This window comes from Helianthus annuus, chromosome 13 (assembly GCF_002127325.2).
Source record: "Helianthus annuus cultivar XRQ/B chromosome 13, HanXRQr2.0-SUNRISE, whole genome shotgun sequence".
Lineage (NCBI taxonomy): Eukaryota > Viridiplantae > Streptophyta > Magnoliopsida > Asterales > Asteraceae > Helianthus > Helianthus annuus.
In genome coordinates, this window is record NC_035445.2 from 160,942,865 (window position 1) to 160,962,298 (window position 19,434).

At 41.0% G+C, this 19,434-nt stretch overlaps 2 protein-coding genes across 2 annotated transcripts; both read left to right on the forward strand.

Moving 5' to 3' along the window:
• Nucleotides 1–7,340: 7,340 nt before the first annotated feature.
• Nucleotides 7,341–11,225, forward strand: LOC110900057 (putative disease resistance protein At3g14460). The gene has a single exon (XM_035982438.1). The coding sequence runs from the start codon at nucleotides 7,398–7,400 to the stop codon at nucleotides 11,223–11,225; it is 3,828 nt and encodes a 1,275-aa protein (XP_035838331.1). The 5' UTR covers nucleotides 7,341–7,397.
• Nucleotides 11,226–11,368: 143 nt separating this feature from the next.
• LOC110900056 (transcription factor bHLH104-like) lies at nucleotides 11,369–12,933 on the forward strand. The gene is given in 5 exon segments (XM_035982439.1): nucleotides 11,369–11,440; nucleotides 11,596–11,644; nucleotides 12,428–12,591; nucleotides 12,701–12,749; nucleotides 12,752–12,933. Coding segments are annotated over 5 exon segments (516 nt in total).
• Nucleotides 12,934–19,434: the final 6,501 nt, after the last annotated feature.

Genomic DNA, 19,434 nt, shown 5'->3' on the forward strand with positions numbered 1-19,434 from the left:
TCTTCTTTGTGAGACATAACACGCGAAGGACCAGTCGTTTTGTTGCCCCGGATTCTCGAATAGCTGCATACAAGCCTGCATTGTTGTTGTTTCGCAACATGTTCTTGTTTGTACGCCACTTTGCACATTTCCAATGATGTTTGTTGAGGATGGGTATTATGAATCCTTGTTTCTGGATTGTCTGGAACTGGAACATTTATACCCAGGTTGTTAAGATTTAAGATCAACAACCAATTCAAAGACCCGGAATTGACGAAGAGGATGATGCAGTAGCCTCAGCTGTTCTATGAGCATCTACTGGAGGAGTACCCTCTGAAGTACCATGAACTGCTGTTGTAGGAGCTTCTTGATCTGCATCTAGAAATTCATCATCCTCTGAAGATTCGTTCAATTCGTTTGCATCATGAAAATCCTCATTGTTGAGAGTATTATTGTTCACCGAAGAAGATGGTTCTTGATTAACAAGAATTGGACGAACCACCGGTGAAACTGTTGCATTGTCACTCTCGAAAAACATCCTAGCCGCAGCATTTTCTTCAGCGGCTTCAACATTGATCGAATTGAAAAAGTCATCGTACTCAAACATCCAAGGTTGACCCGGATTTTTGACTGGCAAGGTGTGCCTTTGTACTCTGACCTCAGACCATTCCTCAACCCTTTTAGTCTCTAGATTCCAGACTCGTAAGTTAGGGGTGGCATACCCAAGAAAGTATCCATCAATTGCTCTTGCCCCAAACTTTCCATTAGGATCGATGATTGTGCATGGAGCTCCAAACGGTTCTAGATAAGACAAATCTGGTTTCCGTTTCTGAAGAAGCTCAAAGCAGGTCTTGTTGTGTCTTTTGACTGTAAGGACTCTGTTCAATGTGTAACATGCAGAGGCCACAGCTTCAGTCCAGAATGGAATGGGCAACTGCGACTCTACCAACATTGTCCTAGCAGTCTCGATCAATGTGCGGTTCTTACGTTCAGCGACACCATTCTGTTGAGGAGTATAAGCTGCACTAAACTCATGAAGAATACCCTTTGAAGTGCAGAACTCCGCCATGGAATGATTTTTAAATTCAGTACCATTGTCGCTACGTATCCGCCTAACCTTCAACTTATACAAATTCTCAATCTGAATGATCAAGTTTTTGATAATGCCAAAGGTTTCACTCTTGTGTGCCATGAACGCAACCCAAGAAAATCTTGAATAATCATCAGTAACCACGAGGCAGTATTGATCACCCCGAATACTCTTGTGCTTGACAGGACCGAACAAATCCATGTGCAAACGTTCAAGAGGAACTGCCACTGTGTTGATCTTCTTTGTAGGGTGCTTCTTCTTTGTTTGCTTTCCTTTCTGGCACGAAACACAGATGTCTTGAAGATGGAAATTTTTGAGGGGAACACCATTCACCAATTCATTTGAAACCAAATGATTCATTTTGCGTAAGTGAATGTGACCCATTCGTCTGTGCCAAGAGATAGTGTCTTTTTCTGTGGCTTTGGAAACGAAACAAGTTGCTTGTGCAGACGTAGTAATAGCCTGGCTCATGTCAAGGACGTACAAATCATTTATCCTTGGAGCCGACAAGAGAATCCATTCTTTTGGAATTTTGAAGCCGGGTTTCAGCACATAACATCCATTAGCATCAAAGTGGACTGAAAATTTCTTGTCACAAATTTGAGAAACACTAAGAAGATTGTGATCAAGTTGTTGCACAAAATTGATCTTGTCAAAGCTGACAATCCCGTTAGATATCATTCCTTCACCCGTTATGTATCCACCTTTATCTCCAGCAAAAGCAACATAACCTCCTCTAATAGATTTAACGTCGTAGAGAAGCTTCATGTCGCCTGTCATGTGCCTGGATGCCCCACTATCAACAATCCAATGACTACTGATAGTTCCTCCTGAAGCACCCTGCACATGAACTCAAATGAATTAGTTGGAGATGGGGACCCAAGCCATTGTGGTCTTGGGTCTTCCATTTTCATCAATGACAATAACTTCTTGTCTTTGATGGTTGGTGAATTGTGATGGTCCCCCTGATTCAACAACCGTTTTTGGTTTCCAAGTCTGTTTGGTTTCACCAGTGTTTTTCTTTAAAATTTTAACTTCTTGATGATTTGAAGTTTTAGAATTTTCTGGTTTTACAACAACAGATTGTTTATGAACCACATCGGTTTTAATCGCTTTTTCAATTTTCTTGACCTGTTGCCGTTTCTGTTTCTTTTCCCTTTCTTTTACAAGTCGGGGATCTTGTTTTGTGGAAACAGATGGCTTACGGTCAGTCTTACCACGGGGATCATCAACCTTTCCTTTCTGCTTATGAAGATATGGGCAGTTTCTAATAATGTGCCCAATGGTTCCACACTCAAAACATGATCTTCGTTCTACAAACCCCGAAGAATCATGTGATCGTCTAGCCGATGATGTTGAACTTTGTGAACCCGAGGTACTAGGTTTTGAACTACTTGGTTCATTTCTTTTCTCGACAATAGCTTTCTTGACAAAATCTAAGTTAGATTGATTTTCAAACTTTTCAATTTTGTCTGTTCCCGTCGATTTCACAAAGTTAACATTCTTCTTCTTCTTTTGATTCGGCTTCTTTTGCACTGGAGCCGGTACTTTACCTTTGGGTTTGGTGTGATTTTGCTGAGTTGGCACTGTTGGCAATTTCTTGTTGCCAAATTGCTTTCGAACTTCAGCCTTTGGGATTGGAGGACACTGTGTGACTGTAACTTTAGGTCCTGCCTTTCCCAAGAACTTACTTGTCGAATTCTCAAAGACTTTGCAGATTAAGGATTGATTAACATTCTTAATGGGAAAATCTTTGTCTGAGTAAATTTTATCATCACCAACTAGAGTGTACAGCAAATTCACACTCTCCGGCTCTCCTGCAGATGAGGACTCAGTTGCAACAGTCTTAGCGGGTTTGACAGGGGGATCACATAGAATGTGATTCTCAAGAGGTATGTCCTCATTTTTGACTACCGCATCAGACTTTGCTGGGACAGTATCATCAGATTCATCATCAGACGAATCAGCATCCTCAATCACAACTGGAGGATCTTGATTCTGTTCAGCACTCACAAATGTATCTGCTGACACATCTGAATCTGAGGATACTTCCTTTTGGTATCCGAGTCCTGCAGCAAACTCCTTAACATCTAGAGGCACAGTAGGTTCAAAGAAAACCCTGTCCTCTTCATCAGGCATGGCATCATAATTATGTCTCACTGGTGGTGGACACTTCTTGTAGCCAATGCATGTGACATCTCTCTTTTCCTTCTGAACGTCAATGATGTGATCTAACACATAGCTAGAACTCAAATAACTGTCTAGCTTGAGTTGGATCGCATCACTTTCGGTTTTCACACAAGCCATCTCTTTTTGCATACTCTCAAGGCGAGATATATACAAATTAATATCAGTTTGTTTTCTTGAAACCATTTTAGTCAGTTCAGTTTTATCCTTCTTTAATGTTTCAATTACTGACTTAAATTCTTTTTCATGGTTTTCATAAAACATGTTGGCTTCTGTGCATTTAGAGAGATCCACAGTCAACTTCTGATTGTGGAGAAATGTCACATCATATTTTTCTTGCAAAGCGTCATGCTTACTTTGCAAGTCACTCAAATTCTCATTCACAGTAGTATGTTTGTCTTGCAAGTCAAACAAACTAGCTTGTAAAGCATCATGTTTGCCTTGCAACTCAGACATACTTTTCTCAAGATCAGCACATCTAGCATGCAACCTAGCACATTCATCACAATTAACAGCAGTGGGTTCATCGACACATACCTAACTTGATGAACCGTCGACATTAGCCATAAAGGCTGAATGGAGAGAAGACGAAGAGTAAGCAGCTTGATCCACCAGAATAGATCTTCTTTGAGTTTCTGCTACAGCTTCCCCCAAGAGTTCATCAATGTCAATATCATCCGAAACATTAGATGTCTCACCCACATGATCATCACCAGAGTTGGATGATTCTTCATCAACACTCCTGCTGTATCCAGAGGAGTCTTCATCTTCAGACGATTCATCACCACTGGCAGAAGATTCTCCACCATTGGTGTGAACCAGCTCCTTCACAATCTGAGCAAAACATGCTGTTCCATCAGGAGCATCACCACCCAACTGGATTGACCAGTCACAACCTTCATCCACCTGAACTGCAAGTGCTCGGTTGGTTTGGTTGTTGACAGGCACCAATGTACGATCATTGTTTCTGTTCTGCTGGTTGCCTTGGTTCCTGAAGGGGTTTTGATTCCCGTGCTGGGCTGGCTTTGTACATTCCCGTTTAAAGTGGCCCCGTTCACCACAGTTGAAGCACTTAACAGCTTGCTTATCGAACCCATACTTGGTGTCTCGCTTACTTTCCAAGCTGGTTCTGCCAGTACTTTCCATCCAATCCTTTGCTCTTCTCACAGCACTCGCAAAGGCCCACTTGATGTCCATCAAGTCCATCTCTTCCTTATCAATCTGCCTGTAATCTTCTTGTGTCAGATTAATGTTTCCAATCTGACCTTCTATCAACCCACAGTAAGCGCTCACTACAGTGTTAAGCAGCTCCATGTGTTCCTTAGCTACTTCTACACTGATTTTAGAAAAGCTTGACGTGTCGAGCTGTACTGTACTTGACTTTGATTGTTGACCTGCAGCAGATGATGTTCCTCCATAACACGCATATTGTGGTTGTTGAACAGGAGGAGGAGGAGGTGGTTGTATTGGATTTCCATACAGATCTGTGGTTGGAGGCGACTTTACAGGAACTTGCACTGGATTGCCATACATATCCGTGCTTGTGACAAACGCCGTTTGAAGTGGAGCGTGTGAACCGGCTTTTGCAGATGACGTAGTGGAGGTGCCATAATACATCTCTGGATTCTGTGGCACTGCAACTCTCTTTGCCTTCAACGTTTCTTCCTGATCCTTGTTCTCCAGAAGCTGCACGAAATCGTTGATATTTGTAGTTCTCAACGTTCCGTTGTACTTCAAGATTTCCAGGAAGTTATTCCATTGAGGAGGCAATGCATCGGCAAACTTCTTTACCACCTCTGTTGGAGTCGTTGTGACTTCAAAGTTGGTCAGCTCAGTAAGCAGATGATAGAAACGGCTTGTCATATCTCCCAAGGACTCCTTATCCATACATGTGAAGCCATCGAATTCTTTCTTCAGTAGATCTCGTCTTAGTTGACGTGTGGCTTCATTACCTACTCCTCTTGTCTTCAATGCATCCCACAGCTTCTTCGTTGTCTTGAAACTGACGAACTGATGATAAATATCCTTGCTCAGTGCTTGAGTGAGAATAGCGTATGCTTTCTTTTCTAAGTCATACGTCTTCTTTTGATCATCAGGAAGATCGGCAAATGTAGCTGTCGAAGAAGCAGCAACCTCGATAGTTTGATCGAATTCCGTAATGAACCGCAACCACAACTCTGTATTTTGACCAAGAATGTATGTATGGAAACGATCAACCCATCCTGGATATTCATGAAGATGCATCAACTTTGGAGGCCTGTTCAAACTTCCGGTTTCACTTTCGCTTAGAAGAAGACTTTGAATACTCGGAGTTTGATTTGAAACAAACGCCCATTGACCAGCTGGAGTGGCATTTGCTTGTGAGGATGTAGAAACTGGAGATTCGGCCCATGATGGAGATTGACTGGTATTCATGTATTTTCCACTGTCTGGAGCCGGACTTCCCCACCAACTCGGATTCATGATAGATAAGCAAAATAAATGCTAAGTAAGAAAGATCCGAAAGATAACACAACCGAAAGATCCTGGTCGAAAGATCTGAAATCACAGAAACTTGTTAACAATAAACAAACCTCAATCGAAAGATATAACCTTGTTCGAAGGATCAACAGTACTCGAAAGATTACTGTTGACTCTCGAACAATGATTTCGAAAGATTCAAGAACTCGAAAGATTCCCTTTGAAAGATCCTTATCTTTCGGGCCAAATCCTTATCTTTCGAACAACAGATCTCGAAAGATTCACCAATACGAAGGATCCTAATCTTTCGGACACTAGTCTTTCGAAAAGATTCCTCTGTCGAAGGATATGTTTCAGACTTCGAAGGATGGGTCGAAGGATATAAATCTTTCGAGCCCTCCTTGATCGAAAGATATCGAAGGATGATCTTTCGATGTCGAAAGATATCTTTCGAGAGGCTCTGACACAACTGACTTTGATGTGAAAGGTTGGTGAAAAGGTGACAGGTTGGTAAGGTCAAACTTTCGGCAAAAGGGGATGTCAGATCAACTTTCCCACCAACTTTTGAAAGATTGCCCAAAAAGGATAACCTTATCCTTAAGCCAGTCACCGGAAACACACCGGAATACCACCGGAAAACACAAAGTTTTCTAAAAACCAATTTTTATGTTACCCAACCAAAACTTGAACACTCCCGGTTAGTTTAGACACGTTTTTACTCAAAGAAAAAGCAAGAAACTTGGTAAAAACAGGTGCAAAACCAAGTGTTTCAACACACCACAACTTGTAAAAACCCGGTTTTAAACAAGGTTAAGAGCCTTAGCTCTGATACCACTTGTAGGTCCCTGTTTCGCGGAGGATTACGAACCTAAACCTTGTTATACAAACCTACTAGCGAGTGCGGAATCCAAGCTAGCAAGCAAACCGAGTTAGTAGCAAGTAGAGAAACAAACACACAAAGATTCACCGATTAACACTAGTCGTATTAATGCAAATGAAGGTTCGGTTACAAGCTCAATGTTTACAGAAGTGTTCTATAAACTCTCTAAGTGTGTGTGTGAGTTCTGGGCAGAATGCTCTCTAAGCTTCTATCTCTCGGGTGTGTGAAAATGGCAGAACTCCAGAACTAACTCACACTCAACACATGCATGGGTATATATACCCAGCTCAGCAGGTCTGCTCGAAGGATTCGACAGATGGTCCGAAGGATCATCTGTCGACCACATGTTACACGAAAGATCAGCATGGACCTCGAAGGATCATCCTTCGAGGTCTAATGGTCGAACCATGGTCGAACCATATCTTTCGATCATCTCGAAGGATCAGGTGTATCCTTCGAGGCTATCCTTCGATCAGAACATCTTTCAACTGTTGTCCAAGTCAAACCGGAGGATGGTTGACTTGGTCAACTTACAATACAAATCAGGACATCGTTTATATCAGACCGAATACAGACAAAGTACAGACACAAGTGCACCAACATAGATAATAAGTGAATGGCTGAATGAAATTATAAGTGTATTGGATAATAATTGTGTGGAGGGTACCCAAACAATGGCTGAAGGAACTATATAACAAGACAGCTGAGATCATTTCTTTCTTTCTTTCTTTGCATACACTTACAATTTCACTCACATATATCCCTGTTATACAGAGTTTCCATCATCACCATAAACAAACAATGGCTACAATCATTGCCTCTGAACTCCTGAATGTTGTGTTTGGGAAGCTGGCCTCTGAAGCCTTGAAGGCATATGTACGGTCCCAAGGAATTCACTCAGAGCTGAAGAAACTAGAGAGGACCCTGACCCAGATCCAGTCTCTCCTTAACGATGCCTCTCAGAAGGAAATAACTGATGAAGCTGTTCAAAACTGGCTCAATGGTCTCCAACACTTGGCTTACGACGTAGATGACGTACTTGATGATCTGGCAACAGAAGCTATGCATCGTGAGCTCACCCACCAATCTGGACCCATCACCAGCAAGGTAAAAAAGCTAGTTCCAACTAGTTTCAGAAATTTCAAACTAAGTAACAGGATGCATCACAAGTTAGATGATATTACCACCAAATTAGAAGATCTTGAAAGGGAAAAGGGTAGTCTAGGTTTGATTGTAAAAGATGAAAAGTCAAAAATACGTTATCAGACCTCTTTGGTAGATCCATATAGTATTGTTGGACGACAACAAGAAAAAAAAGAATTGCTCATGAAGCTATTAGGGGAAGAGCCATGTGACCACAACTTTAGCATCGTGCCCATAGTTGGTATGGGCGGGTTAGGGAAAACCACTCTAGCTAAGCTTTTGTATGATGACAAAGAAGTTAAGAAGCACTTTGAACTTATGGCTTGGGTTTGTGTCTCAGATCAGTTTGATATCTTTAATATAAGCAAAGTTATCTTACAATCTGTTAAGGGGGATGACAAGGAATTCGCAGATTTAAATCTGCTTCAAGTAGCTCTTAGAAATCAACTTAGGGAGAAACGCTTTTTAATGGTTTTAGATGATGTTTGGAGTGAGAGTTATGAGGACTGGCGTACCCTAGTGAGCCCATTTCATGCATGTGCTCCTGGAAGTAAAATTATAATGACAACACGAAAGGAGCAACTGCTCAATAAGCTGGGTTATGATCATCTATCCCATGTGCAGACTCTGTCACATGACGATGCTGTTTCCTTATTTGCTCAACATGCGTTGGGTGTAGATAACTTTGATTTACATCCAGTTTTAAAACAATATGGTGAAGGCATTGTGGAAAAATGTGATGGCTTACCTTTGGCTTTGGCAGTACTTGGTAGGTTATTAAGAACAAAGACTGAAGAAGAAGAGTGGAAGGAGATGTTGAATAGTGAGATTTGGAGGTTAGGAAAAAAAGATGAGATTGTCCCGGCTCTTAGACTAAGTTACAATGATCTTTCTGCATGTTTGAAGCAGTTGTTTGCGTATTTCTCCTTGTTCCCAAAGAACTATGTGTTTAACAAAGAGCAATTGATTTTACTTTGGATGGCGGAAGGTTTTTTGAACCCGTCATCTTCAAACAAGTCAATGGAACGCTTAGGTCTTGAATATTTGGAAGAGTTGTTGTCAAGGTCATTGTTGCAACATGCACCTAACGACAAATCATCATTTGTTATGCATGACTTGCTGAATGACTTGGCTACATCTGTTGCTAGAGAATTCTTTTCAAGATTAGACATTGAGATGGTACCGGATGTTAGGAAGGAAGCCTTGGAAAAGTACCGCCATATGTCATTTGTTTGTGATGAATATATTGCTTACCCGAAGTTTGATCCATTCAAAACAGCTAAAAGTTTGAGAACATTCTTATCCTTACAAGGAAAAGATAGTTTCGAAAAGTTTTACTTATCTAGTAAGATTTTAGTTGACGTACTTCCCGAATTACCAATGCTAAGGGTTCTAAGTTTGGGAAATTTATGCATCAGCGAGGTGCCAGAGACCATTGGCAGTTTGAAGCGTCTCCGGTATCTTAATTTATCTCAAAACCCAATCACACATTTACCAGAAAGTGTTGGCAATCTCTACAATTTGCAAACATTACTCCTTTCTGATTGTAGTGAGTTAATTAAGTTGCCCAACAACTTCTCAAAGCTTAAAAACTTGCGGCATTTGGACATTCAAGGTACTCTGCTTTTGAATAAGTTACCTCTGTGGATTGGCCAATTGAAAAGCCTACAGACTCTCACCAAGATCATTGTTGGAGGAGATAATGACCTTGCAATAACCAAGATTAAAGACCTTACAGATTTTGATGGGTCGATTCACATCAAGGGGCTGGACAAAGTGGAAATGGCAGTGCATGCACAAGAGGCAAACTTATTGCAAAAGAGGTTTAAATTGATAACACTAGAATGGAGTGATGTGTTTGATGGTTCTCGAAAGGAGTCTCTTGAAAAGGAGGTCCTCTGTGGGTTGAAGCCTAATAGTGCTAGTTTGACAAGCCTTGATATAGCGTCATATGGGGGTATAGAATTTCCTATTTGGGTTGGGGATGCATCCTTTCTTCAGTTGACTGAGGTGTCTGTACGTGGATGTAAAAACTGTACATCTTTACCACCTTTTGGTCAGTTACCATCACTCAAGAAGTTGTTTATTGAAGACATGGATGAGGTGAAAGCTATGGGTTCAGAGTTAGTAGGGACTGGTCTTCCATTCCCTTCACTTGAACTTCTTAAATTAGAAAATATGAAGAGGTTGGAAGTATGGTCAACCAATAATGGGGTTGTGTCGTTTCCATGCCTTAAGGAGCTTGTTGTAAGAAACTGTCCTAATTTGGTTCAAGTGTCACCTGAAGCTCTACCTTCTTTGAATATTCTAAAAGTATCTGAATGTGATAGTGGTGTGTTGAGAAGCCTGGTTCAAGTAGCTTCAGGACTTGGGAGTTTGTATATAGTCAGTATCTCAGGGCTTGATGATGTGGCGTGGAGAAGTGTTATAGAGTATCTTGGAGCAGTCGAATATTTGATCATAAAAAAGTGTAACGAAATAAGATACTTGTGGGAGTCGATGGCTAGTAAGGCTCTGATACGTTTAATGTATTTGGAAGTACAGGAATGTCAAAATTTGGTCAGATTAGGAGAGAAAGAGGAAGGGGATAGTTGTGGGAGCAAAGCTATAACAACTCTTAAGACAATAAAGATAGAAAAATGTGAGAGTATGGAGCATTGTAGGTGTCCAAATAACATTGAGGAGTTGTACATCTCAGATTGTCCTTCCATTACATCTGTTTCATTTCTTACAACAGCTGGAGGGCAGAAGCTCAAGTTTCTTACCATTAATGGTTGTGACAAACTGTTAGAAAAGGAGCTGCTAATATTTGGAGGAGATAACACTAGGGTGCTTGTCAACAACACAAGCATGCCAATGCTTCAAAGCGTAGATATAATCAGATGGCAAAATCTGACAACGATCATTGAACTGAGTCAGTTGATTCACCTCACCTACCTGAGAATACGTGATTGTCCAAATATGGAGTCATTTCCGGACCACGAGTTGCCTAATCTCACCTCCTTAACACACCTGGTAATTTACAATTGCCCAAGTACAGATTCTTCCTTTCCTCGTGGGTTTTGGCCTCCCAAACTGCAACGCCTTTTCATAGGGGGGTTGAAGAAGCCCATCTTAGAGTGGGGCCCACAGAATTTCCCAACCTCACTTGTCAGACTAGGGTTATTCTGTGGAGAGTCAGAAGAAGATGATGTGAGTAGGTGTAGTCAGTTGTCTCATCTTCTTCCTTCATCTCTTACTTCTCTTGGGATAGTTGGATTTAAGAAACTGAAATCAGTTTCAGTGGGACTCCAACACCTCACCTCCCTCCAACATCTCTTTTTATGGCGTTGCCCAAAGATGAAGCATCTACCAGAAAATCTGCTGCCTTCACTATTGAGTTTAAACATAGATGAATGCCGAAAGCTAGAAGGAAGGTGCAGTAGAAGAGGCTCCTATTGGTCCCGCATCTCTCATATCCCCTGCATCAAAATAAATGAAGAATGATCCGTTGCATCAGAATAAACACAAGACCGTGGCGTGGCCTTGCTGCCCGAAGATCTCCCGCGACCCATTGAATTCCAATTCCCGTTGTGAGAACTTTCAGAAACTGAAGCAAACGTAACCGGCGTACTTCTGCTGCAATCAACATGAGAGCCGCCGCTGTGAGGAATCACACAATGAATCTTTCGTTAGGTAAATTGCAGAACCTTGTTTCTTCTGTAACTTCTGTAGTAAATTAATGTATGCTGCTGTAAATCTATATTAGGTTTGAGAGGTGTAGTAAATTAATTGTTGTTTCAAATACTAACAACAATTCTTTTTTCTTGTCTACTTTTTTTTTTCTTAGAGCTGCAATTCACGAAGCAGGGCCTAGAATAAAGCATGTTGTCGTGTGAGGCCAAGAAGGGAAATATTGAATAACAGGTGACTCTTTTCTTGATTGAGTTTTATTAGTGAAAAAGTAAAGTCTTTTTAAAAACAAAATTGGACGAACTGTTTTCGGTCAACCTAACCTCATTGACCCCGTACCAAATAAAAATGTTCGCTTGTTTTAGCTCCCTTAACCAACAAACCCATTTTGCCACAATACATGTGTTAATTCACAAGCAAAATGTAAGTAATAAACATTTCTGGCCTTTCTCTTACTATTTCCTTTAGCAATAATATAACCTAAGTAGCACTGAAACGGGTGCGGGATCAGGGTACGGGGACGATATGGGAACGAGGAACGGCAAAACTCAAAACTCCAAGATACGGGTACGGCAATAAAAAATATAAAAAATAAAAATATATTAAACAAATTCAAAAAATACTACATCTTCTAAAGGTAATTAATTATCAATAATCAAATCATTTTCAAATTCCGGTTTCATCTAGTCAGAGACCGGCAATCGATAGAGAATGAGAGATAATGAGACTTGAGAGTTTAGAGATTAGAGAAGCCGAATATGATAGGTCTATTTATTTAATGGCCGATTGTCGAATTTGAAAGGGTTAAAACCCTAAAAATAAATGGTAACGGGCTGGATACTTCTATCAGATACGTCCCCGACATTGGAAACGTCCCCAACGAGTACCCATGGCGTTTCCGTCCCCGACAAGTACCCGAGACGGGTATGGCCACATAATTGGAGTCCCCGTGCTACATAGAATATAACAATTCATTTTCATGGTTTATTGTTTATATACTATTAATTCTTTATGTGGATTCTTAAAATTAAGCTCTACTTTGGAACCTGGCCGCCCTGCCACCACTGATAAACTGGCTATACTTGGAGATGGTGTCTGCGTTCTGCATCAGCATAAATCTGAATCACAGGATTTCAAAGAAATGAATGAGAAACTTTCCGAAGAAATTAAAACATTGAAGGTTAGTGTACTTATATACATAACTAATAATAAATAACTTGCTTATTTTTTTTAAATATATTTCTAATAAAATCCAAAAAAAAAATCTCATTGCTTGCCAAAACCGACAGGCAGAGAAGAACGAGCTTCGTGAATAGAAACTTGTTTTAATCGCGGAAAAAAGCAAGAATGGAGTAGGAGATCAAATCCATGGCCAGTAATCTTCCACCGTGCTGCATTTCAGGCTGGAGCAAACAAGATGCCTGTTTTTCTAGGACACAATTACATTCCAATGTGGCAGTATTTACCACAATCTAGGTGTGATACATCTCATGATCATGATCTCAAGGCACCTGCTGCTTAATAACCTAACCAATGAGAAAGCTGTTAGCGTATTGTAGTTTCTGAATCGCTTGAACGGGTTGGATAAGTGGTGAGTTTTAACGGGTCAGTTGGCCCAGTTTTGGTCTCGGTTTGACCTGGTGAAACCAAGTTAATCTCTTAACACCATGATTAGTTAGATAGATAGTTAGTTAATTAGCGGTTACAAAGTATAGGGACCGAAATTGACAAGATGGAACTTTATAACCACCCTCACTTAGCGAAGAGGTGTCTCTCCACAACACGTCCTTTCGGATCGACGCAAGGCAAAAGAAGGAAGGGACACGACGGTTCGGTTGAATGGCTGAGAATCGACATACCCTTTCAAGATCAATCTCAACCACACAATCCAAGAGACATACCCTTTCACGAAGAGTCACGTCTATTCATTCGTACCCGTAGAAAACTATAAATAGGGAAAGTTAGATTCAATTGTATTCGTTCATTACATTCGATTTGTATACATTACATTCATTCGATTATTATAAAGTTGTTGTTATTCAAGTTATTCACGCTCGTTAGAGATCAAGATCCAAGTTCGGGCCAACAAAGTGGTATCAGAGCATCAGGCTCTAGGCGTGGGAATCGCAAGGCATCGCAGGGAATTCGCGATCAGGTTTCAATTTCGTTTAAATTCGCAAAGTTTCAAATTCAGAATTTATTTTCGGTTCTAGAAAGTCGGTTGAACCGAACGGTTAGGAATCTAGGGTTCGTTTGTTTTGATTCCGGGGTTATAGTGCGAATTAGTTTGATTTGGTTGTTTTGGTTATTACACGATTCGGGGAATCGGGGTTGTTAAGAATATACTGAAACCAAAAGAAAGTTTATTAGAAAGTGAAGATTATTCGGCAGGAAGATATGTCAGGAGCGACCGGGCAAAGTACGATAAATGGAAATTCTCTTTCCCAGTTTCAGTGTCCGATTCTGAAACCAACAAACTATACGGTTTGGGCTATTCGTATCAAGACGATTCTTGAAGCGAATGGTTTGTGGGAAACGATTGAACCGGCAGAAAATGCAACGGTAGACACGAAGAAAGATAAGTCTGCCATTGCATATTTGTTTCAAGCAATACCAGAGGACGTTGTATTGCAAGTTGCAAGTTGTAAGACTGCAAAGGAGATTTGGGAAAATCTAAGGATTAGACACGTTGGCGTAGATCGGGTACAAAAGGCGCGTATGCACACGCTAATGTCAGAATTTGAGATGTTGCAAATGAAGGATGACGACACTATTGATTCGTTCACCGCAAAGATCAATAGTATCGTTACCCGAGCAACAGAAGTAGGATCAACTATGAGTCAATCGACTCTAGTACGCAAACTCCTAAATGGCGTACCGGATAGGTTTACTCAAATCGTTGCCTCTATGGAACAATACTCCGATATAGAAACCATGACGCTACAAGAAGCAATCGGAAGGTTAAAGACATATGAAGAACGTCTCAAGTTAAAGAAAGGAAATCAAGGGGAAAGCCAAGATAGGCTTATGTTTACACATCAGGATAACAACAGAGGAAGGCAATTTGGAAACCGCGGTCGTGGTAGGTTTAACCAGACGCGTGGAAATTGGCGAAACAACGGAAACAGGCAAAGTCCCAGAAACGAAGGATCTACATCAAGGCCTAGAAATGGAAATTCAAGAAACTGGAGGAAGTTTGCAAGAACCGACTTAAGTAAGATCCAATGTTTTAAGTGTCAGAAGTTTGGACACTACAAGAAGGATTGTTCTGAGAAAGACGATGTGCAAGAACATTCAAACCTCGTCGAGGAAGACGAAGCACCCGTATTGTTGATGACAATACAAGAAGAAAATGTTCAAGAAAGGGCTCTACTAAACGAGGAACAGATAAAACCAGCAAGTTATGCCTCAGGAGATGAAAATCTATGGTACTTAGACAACGGGGCCAGCAACCACATGACAGGAGTGCGAAGTCACTTCAAGGAATTAGATGAAACGGTGACAGGGCAAGTACGTTTTGGTGATGGGTCACACGTAGAAATTAAAGGCAAAGGTTCAATACTACTGGAATGTATGAATCAAGAACAAAAGATTGTTTCACAAGTATACTACATTCCAAGTCTGAAGACCAATATATTGAGCCTCGGACAACTTACAGAAACCGGTTGCAAAGTGGTTATGGACGGAGACTTACTGACTATCCGAGATCGAAACAGAAAGCTACTAATGCGAGTCAAAAGATTGAAGAACAGGCTGTACAAGGTCAAACTGAAGACAGGAAAACCAATCTGCTTACTATCAAAGACGGAAGACATAGCATGGTTATGGCACACGAGGTTAGGCCATTTACACTTCGACGCTATTAAAGAAATGACTCGTAAGAACTTGGTACATGGAGTTCCCCAAATAAGTCATGCTAGTCAAGTCTGTGACGCATGCTTATTAGGAAAGCATAGTAGGGCACCATTTCCAAATCAGGCAAAGTTCAGATCCTTAAAACCTCTGGACTTAGTCTATGGAGATTTGTGTGGTCCTATAACTCCACCAACACATGCTGGGAAGAAGTATATATTCTTACTTGTAGACGACTGTACTCGCTACATGTGGGCATATTTACTAACTTCCAAGGATCAAGCATTCGAAACATTCAAGGAGTTCAAAGAAAAGGTGGAAAAGGAAGCGCAGACCAAGTTAAAAATGCTAAGGACGGATAGAGGAGGTGAATTCACATCGGCTGAATTCAACAAGTATTGCAAAACCAACGGCATAGCAAGACAGCTTACAGCACCATATTCCCCACAGCAAAATGGAGTAGTGGAAAGAAGAAACAGGACGATGTTGTCAACTACTCGCAGTATGTTAAAGGCAATGAACATGCCACAGAACTTTTGGGGTGAAGCAGTACGACACGCGATATACGTACTAAACAGGGTTCCGACAAAAGCCCTGGTGAATAAGACACCATATGAAGCACTGAAAGGAAGGAAGCCAAATCTAGAACATTTGAAAGTCTTTGGCTGCACTGCTTACGCTAAGGTACTACCACTTCAACAAAAGAAGTTAGATGATAGAAGCGCACCTATGGTTTATCTTGGAATAGAAGAAGGATCAAAGGCGTATAGATTATATGATCCAGCAAAGAACAAGATATGTGTCAGTAGAGATGTAAAGTTCATGGAAGGTCAACCATGGAACTGGGATAGTTATATGGAAACGGTAGATTCAGGGAATCCTGAATGGACGAACTTTGTCATTCATGAAGATGACATACCACCAGAGTTAGAAGAAAATGAGCCAAGTAGTCCAGGCAGTAGCGGACCAGGCAGTAGCGGGCCACATCACGACGATTCAGGAGTAGATCAGACAGAAGAACAAGACTCCTATGTAACCCCGCCAGCATATTCATACAATCAGAACTCAGCAGGAAATTCAAGCAACATACAAAATGGAGGTCCATCCACTTCTGAAAGTACAACAGGAAATATCAGCAATACTCCAGTAAGACTAAGAAGTCTCGAAGAACTGTATGACGAAACAGAAGAAATTCAGTTAGATCCACATGAATTATTACTCGCTGAAGAAGAACCAAGGAATTACAAGGAAGCATCTAGTGACAGAAAGTGGATTGAAGCAATGAAGGCTGAGTTAGACTCAATAAACAAGAATAACACTTGGAGCTTGACGGAATTGCCAAGAGATCACAAGGCAATAGGCTTAAAGTGGATATTCAAGACTAAGAAAGATGCAAATGGAAATATTGTCAGACACAAAGCAAGGCTAGTTGCAAAAGGATATGTTCAGCAACATGGAATAGACTTTGACGAAGTCTTTGCACCAGTAGCACGTATGGAGACGGTACGACTAATGTTGGCTTTAGCAGCATATCAAGGTTGGGAGGTACATCGTCTAGATGTGAAATCTGCATTCTTACACGGAGACCTCAAGGAAGAAGTTTATGTATCACAACCAGAAGGATTTATAAAGCCAGGAGATGAAGGAAAGGTTTACAGACTATCAAAAGCACTGTATGGATTGAGACAAGCACCAAGAGCTTGGAATACGAAGTTAGATCAAACCCTAAAGTCACTTAACTTCAAGAAGTGCACTTTAGAAAGCGCAATCTATACAAGAACAAGTGAAGCCTCTACACTAATAGTTGGAGTCTACGTTGATGACTTGATAGTCACTGGAACATCAAAGAAGGAGATAGACATTTTCAAGTCTCAGATGAAGAACAAGTTTGATATGAGCGATCTAGGATTGCTAGCATACTATCTGGGAATCGAAGTAATTCAAGCAGGGGGTGAGATAGGCATCAAGCAGACAGGATACATCAACAAGATACTCAAAGACGCAGATATGTTATCCTGCAATGACACAAAGACACCCATGACTCCAGGAACTCAATTAACAAAGACTGAAGAAGGAGATCTAGTAGATGCAACACACTACAGAAGCCTGATAGGATCTCTCAGGTACTTATTGCATACAAGACCAGATCTATGTTACCCAGTCAGTCTACTTAGTAGATTCATGCAAGAACCAAAGGAGCAACACCTGAAGGCAGTAAAGCAAATACTACATTACATCAAAGGAACTAAAGAGCATGGAATCATCTACAGAAAACAAGGAGGATGTAAGATCACAGGTTATAGCGACAGTAGTTTTGGAGTTAATACAGACAAAGGAAAAGGAACAACTGGTCTGGTATTCTACTTTGGAGAATCACCTATAACCTGGTGTACACAAAAGCAACAAACAGTGGCACTCTCATCATGCGAATCAGAATTTATGGCAGCCACTGCAGCAGCATGTCAAGCACTATGGCTTAAAAGACTGTTAAGTGAAATCACAGGCTGGAAGGAAGAAAAGATAACACTCAGAGTTGATAACGTTTCAGCAATAGCACTCATGAGAAATCCAGTCTTTCACGGAAGAAGCAAGCACATTGACACACGCTATCACTTCATAAGAGAATGCGTGGAAAACGAAGATATCGCTGTGGAGCACATAAGTGGAGAACTACAACGGGCAGATATACTAACAAAGGCTCTAGCAAGGATCAAGTTTGCTACAATGAGGGAACTGCTCGGAATTCAAGATTTAAAGCAACTCATGGATGTTCGAGATTAAGGGGGTGAATGAAACCAAGTTAATCTCTTAACACCATGATTAGTTAGATAGATAGTTAGTTAATTAGCGGTTACAAAGTATAGGGACCGAAATTGACAAGATGGAACTTTATAACCACCCTCACTTAGCGAAGAGGTGTGTCTCCACAACACGTCCTTTCGGATCGACGCAAGGCAAAAGAAGGAAGGGACACGACGGTTCGGTTGAATGGCTGAGAATCGACATACCCTTTCAAGATCAATCTCAACCACACAATCCAAGAGACATACCCTTTCACGAAGAGTCACGTCTATTCATTCGTACCCGTAGAAAACTATAAATAGGGAAAGTTAGATTCAATTGTATTCGTTCATTACATTCGATTTGTATACATTACATTCATTCGATTATTATAAAGTTGTTGTTATTCAAGTTATTCACGCTCGTTAGAGATCAAGATCCAAGTTCGGGCCAACACCTGGTAGCGGATAACGGAGTTTAATGTGAACACGGAGTGGAAGTGAAGGTTGCAACTTGCAAGTTTGTTGCTGATATTAGGGAGATGTGAACTGAGTTTTTGCATGTAATTATTTGAAATCTTTTCTTACGCTAACATTCTAAAACTTAATTCCGTACAATATTTCATTTAAATTTAGAATTCAGTTATCTTTTTACCTGAAAGACATAGGATTTTAATCTGTAAAAAAAACTGACTTGAAGTTATCAATTAAATCATCATGGTTTGCAGTTTGATGATATACTCAAATATTAACAACACAATTATTTCTCGCCTAGTCAATCTTTCCACTGATTCACAGGACTATACTTAGACCGCTGGGTGTGGGCGTGACTTTTGGGCGTTGATGGCCCTTCAACGCCGGGTGTTCCACCCCGGGTTGGCATTTTGGTGGGCGTTGCCGGCTTGGCGTGGCAATACTGCTTGGCGTGGGGCGCTGGCCTGGGGTGACATGTCTGGCAATGGTTGGCTGGTTGTTGATGACCGTTTGGCAAGCCCCTTCCAGAACGCCGGCCTGTGCACGCCACTTCCACACCCCACTTTTTTGGGTGTGGACTGGTGGAGCGTGTCGAGCAATGCCCCCAACCCAAGCCCCTCCACACCCCATAATCTTAGGATTTGGAAGCCTGAAAGTTGTACTTGTGGACATGTATTAAGTAATTATCAAACTCATTCTATACTATGTGTATACAGCAAGTAAGATTCTGGGGGCAAGTCCATCACTTGTGAGCCTCTTATTCATTCAGATTCCGAAAGCAGAGTAATGCTGTCTAGCAAATGTGCTTTTATATAACAACTATATATTGTAATATTATCAGTTGGTACTGCATCCTAGGTCGATCTGGTTCGGTGGATACATAACACTGGTCAATAGTGATCTAGATCGACGGCTGC

Excerpts from the sequence above, each read along its gene's own strand:
- LOC110900057 (XM_035982438.1), top strand. The coding sequence starts at position 7,398 with ATGGCTACAATCATTGCCTCTGAACTCCTGAATGTTGTGTTTGGGAAG.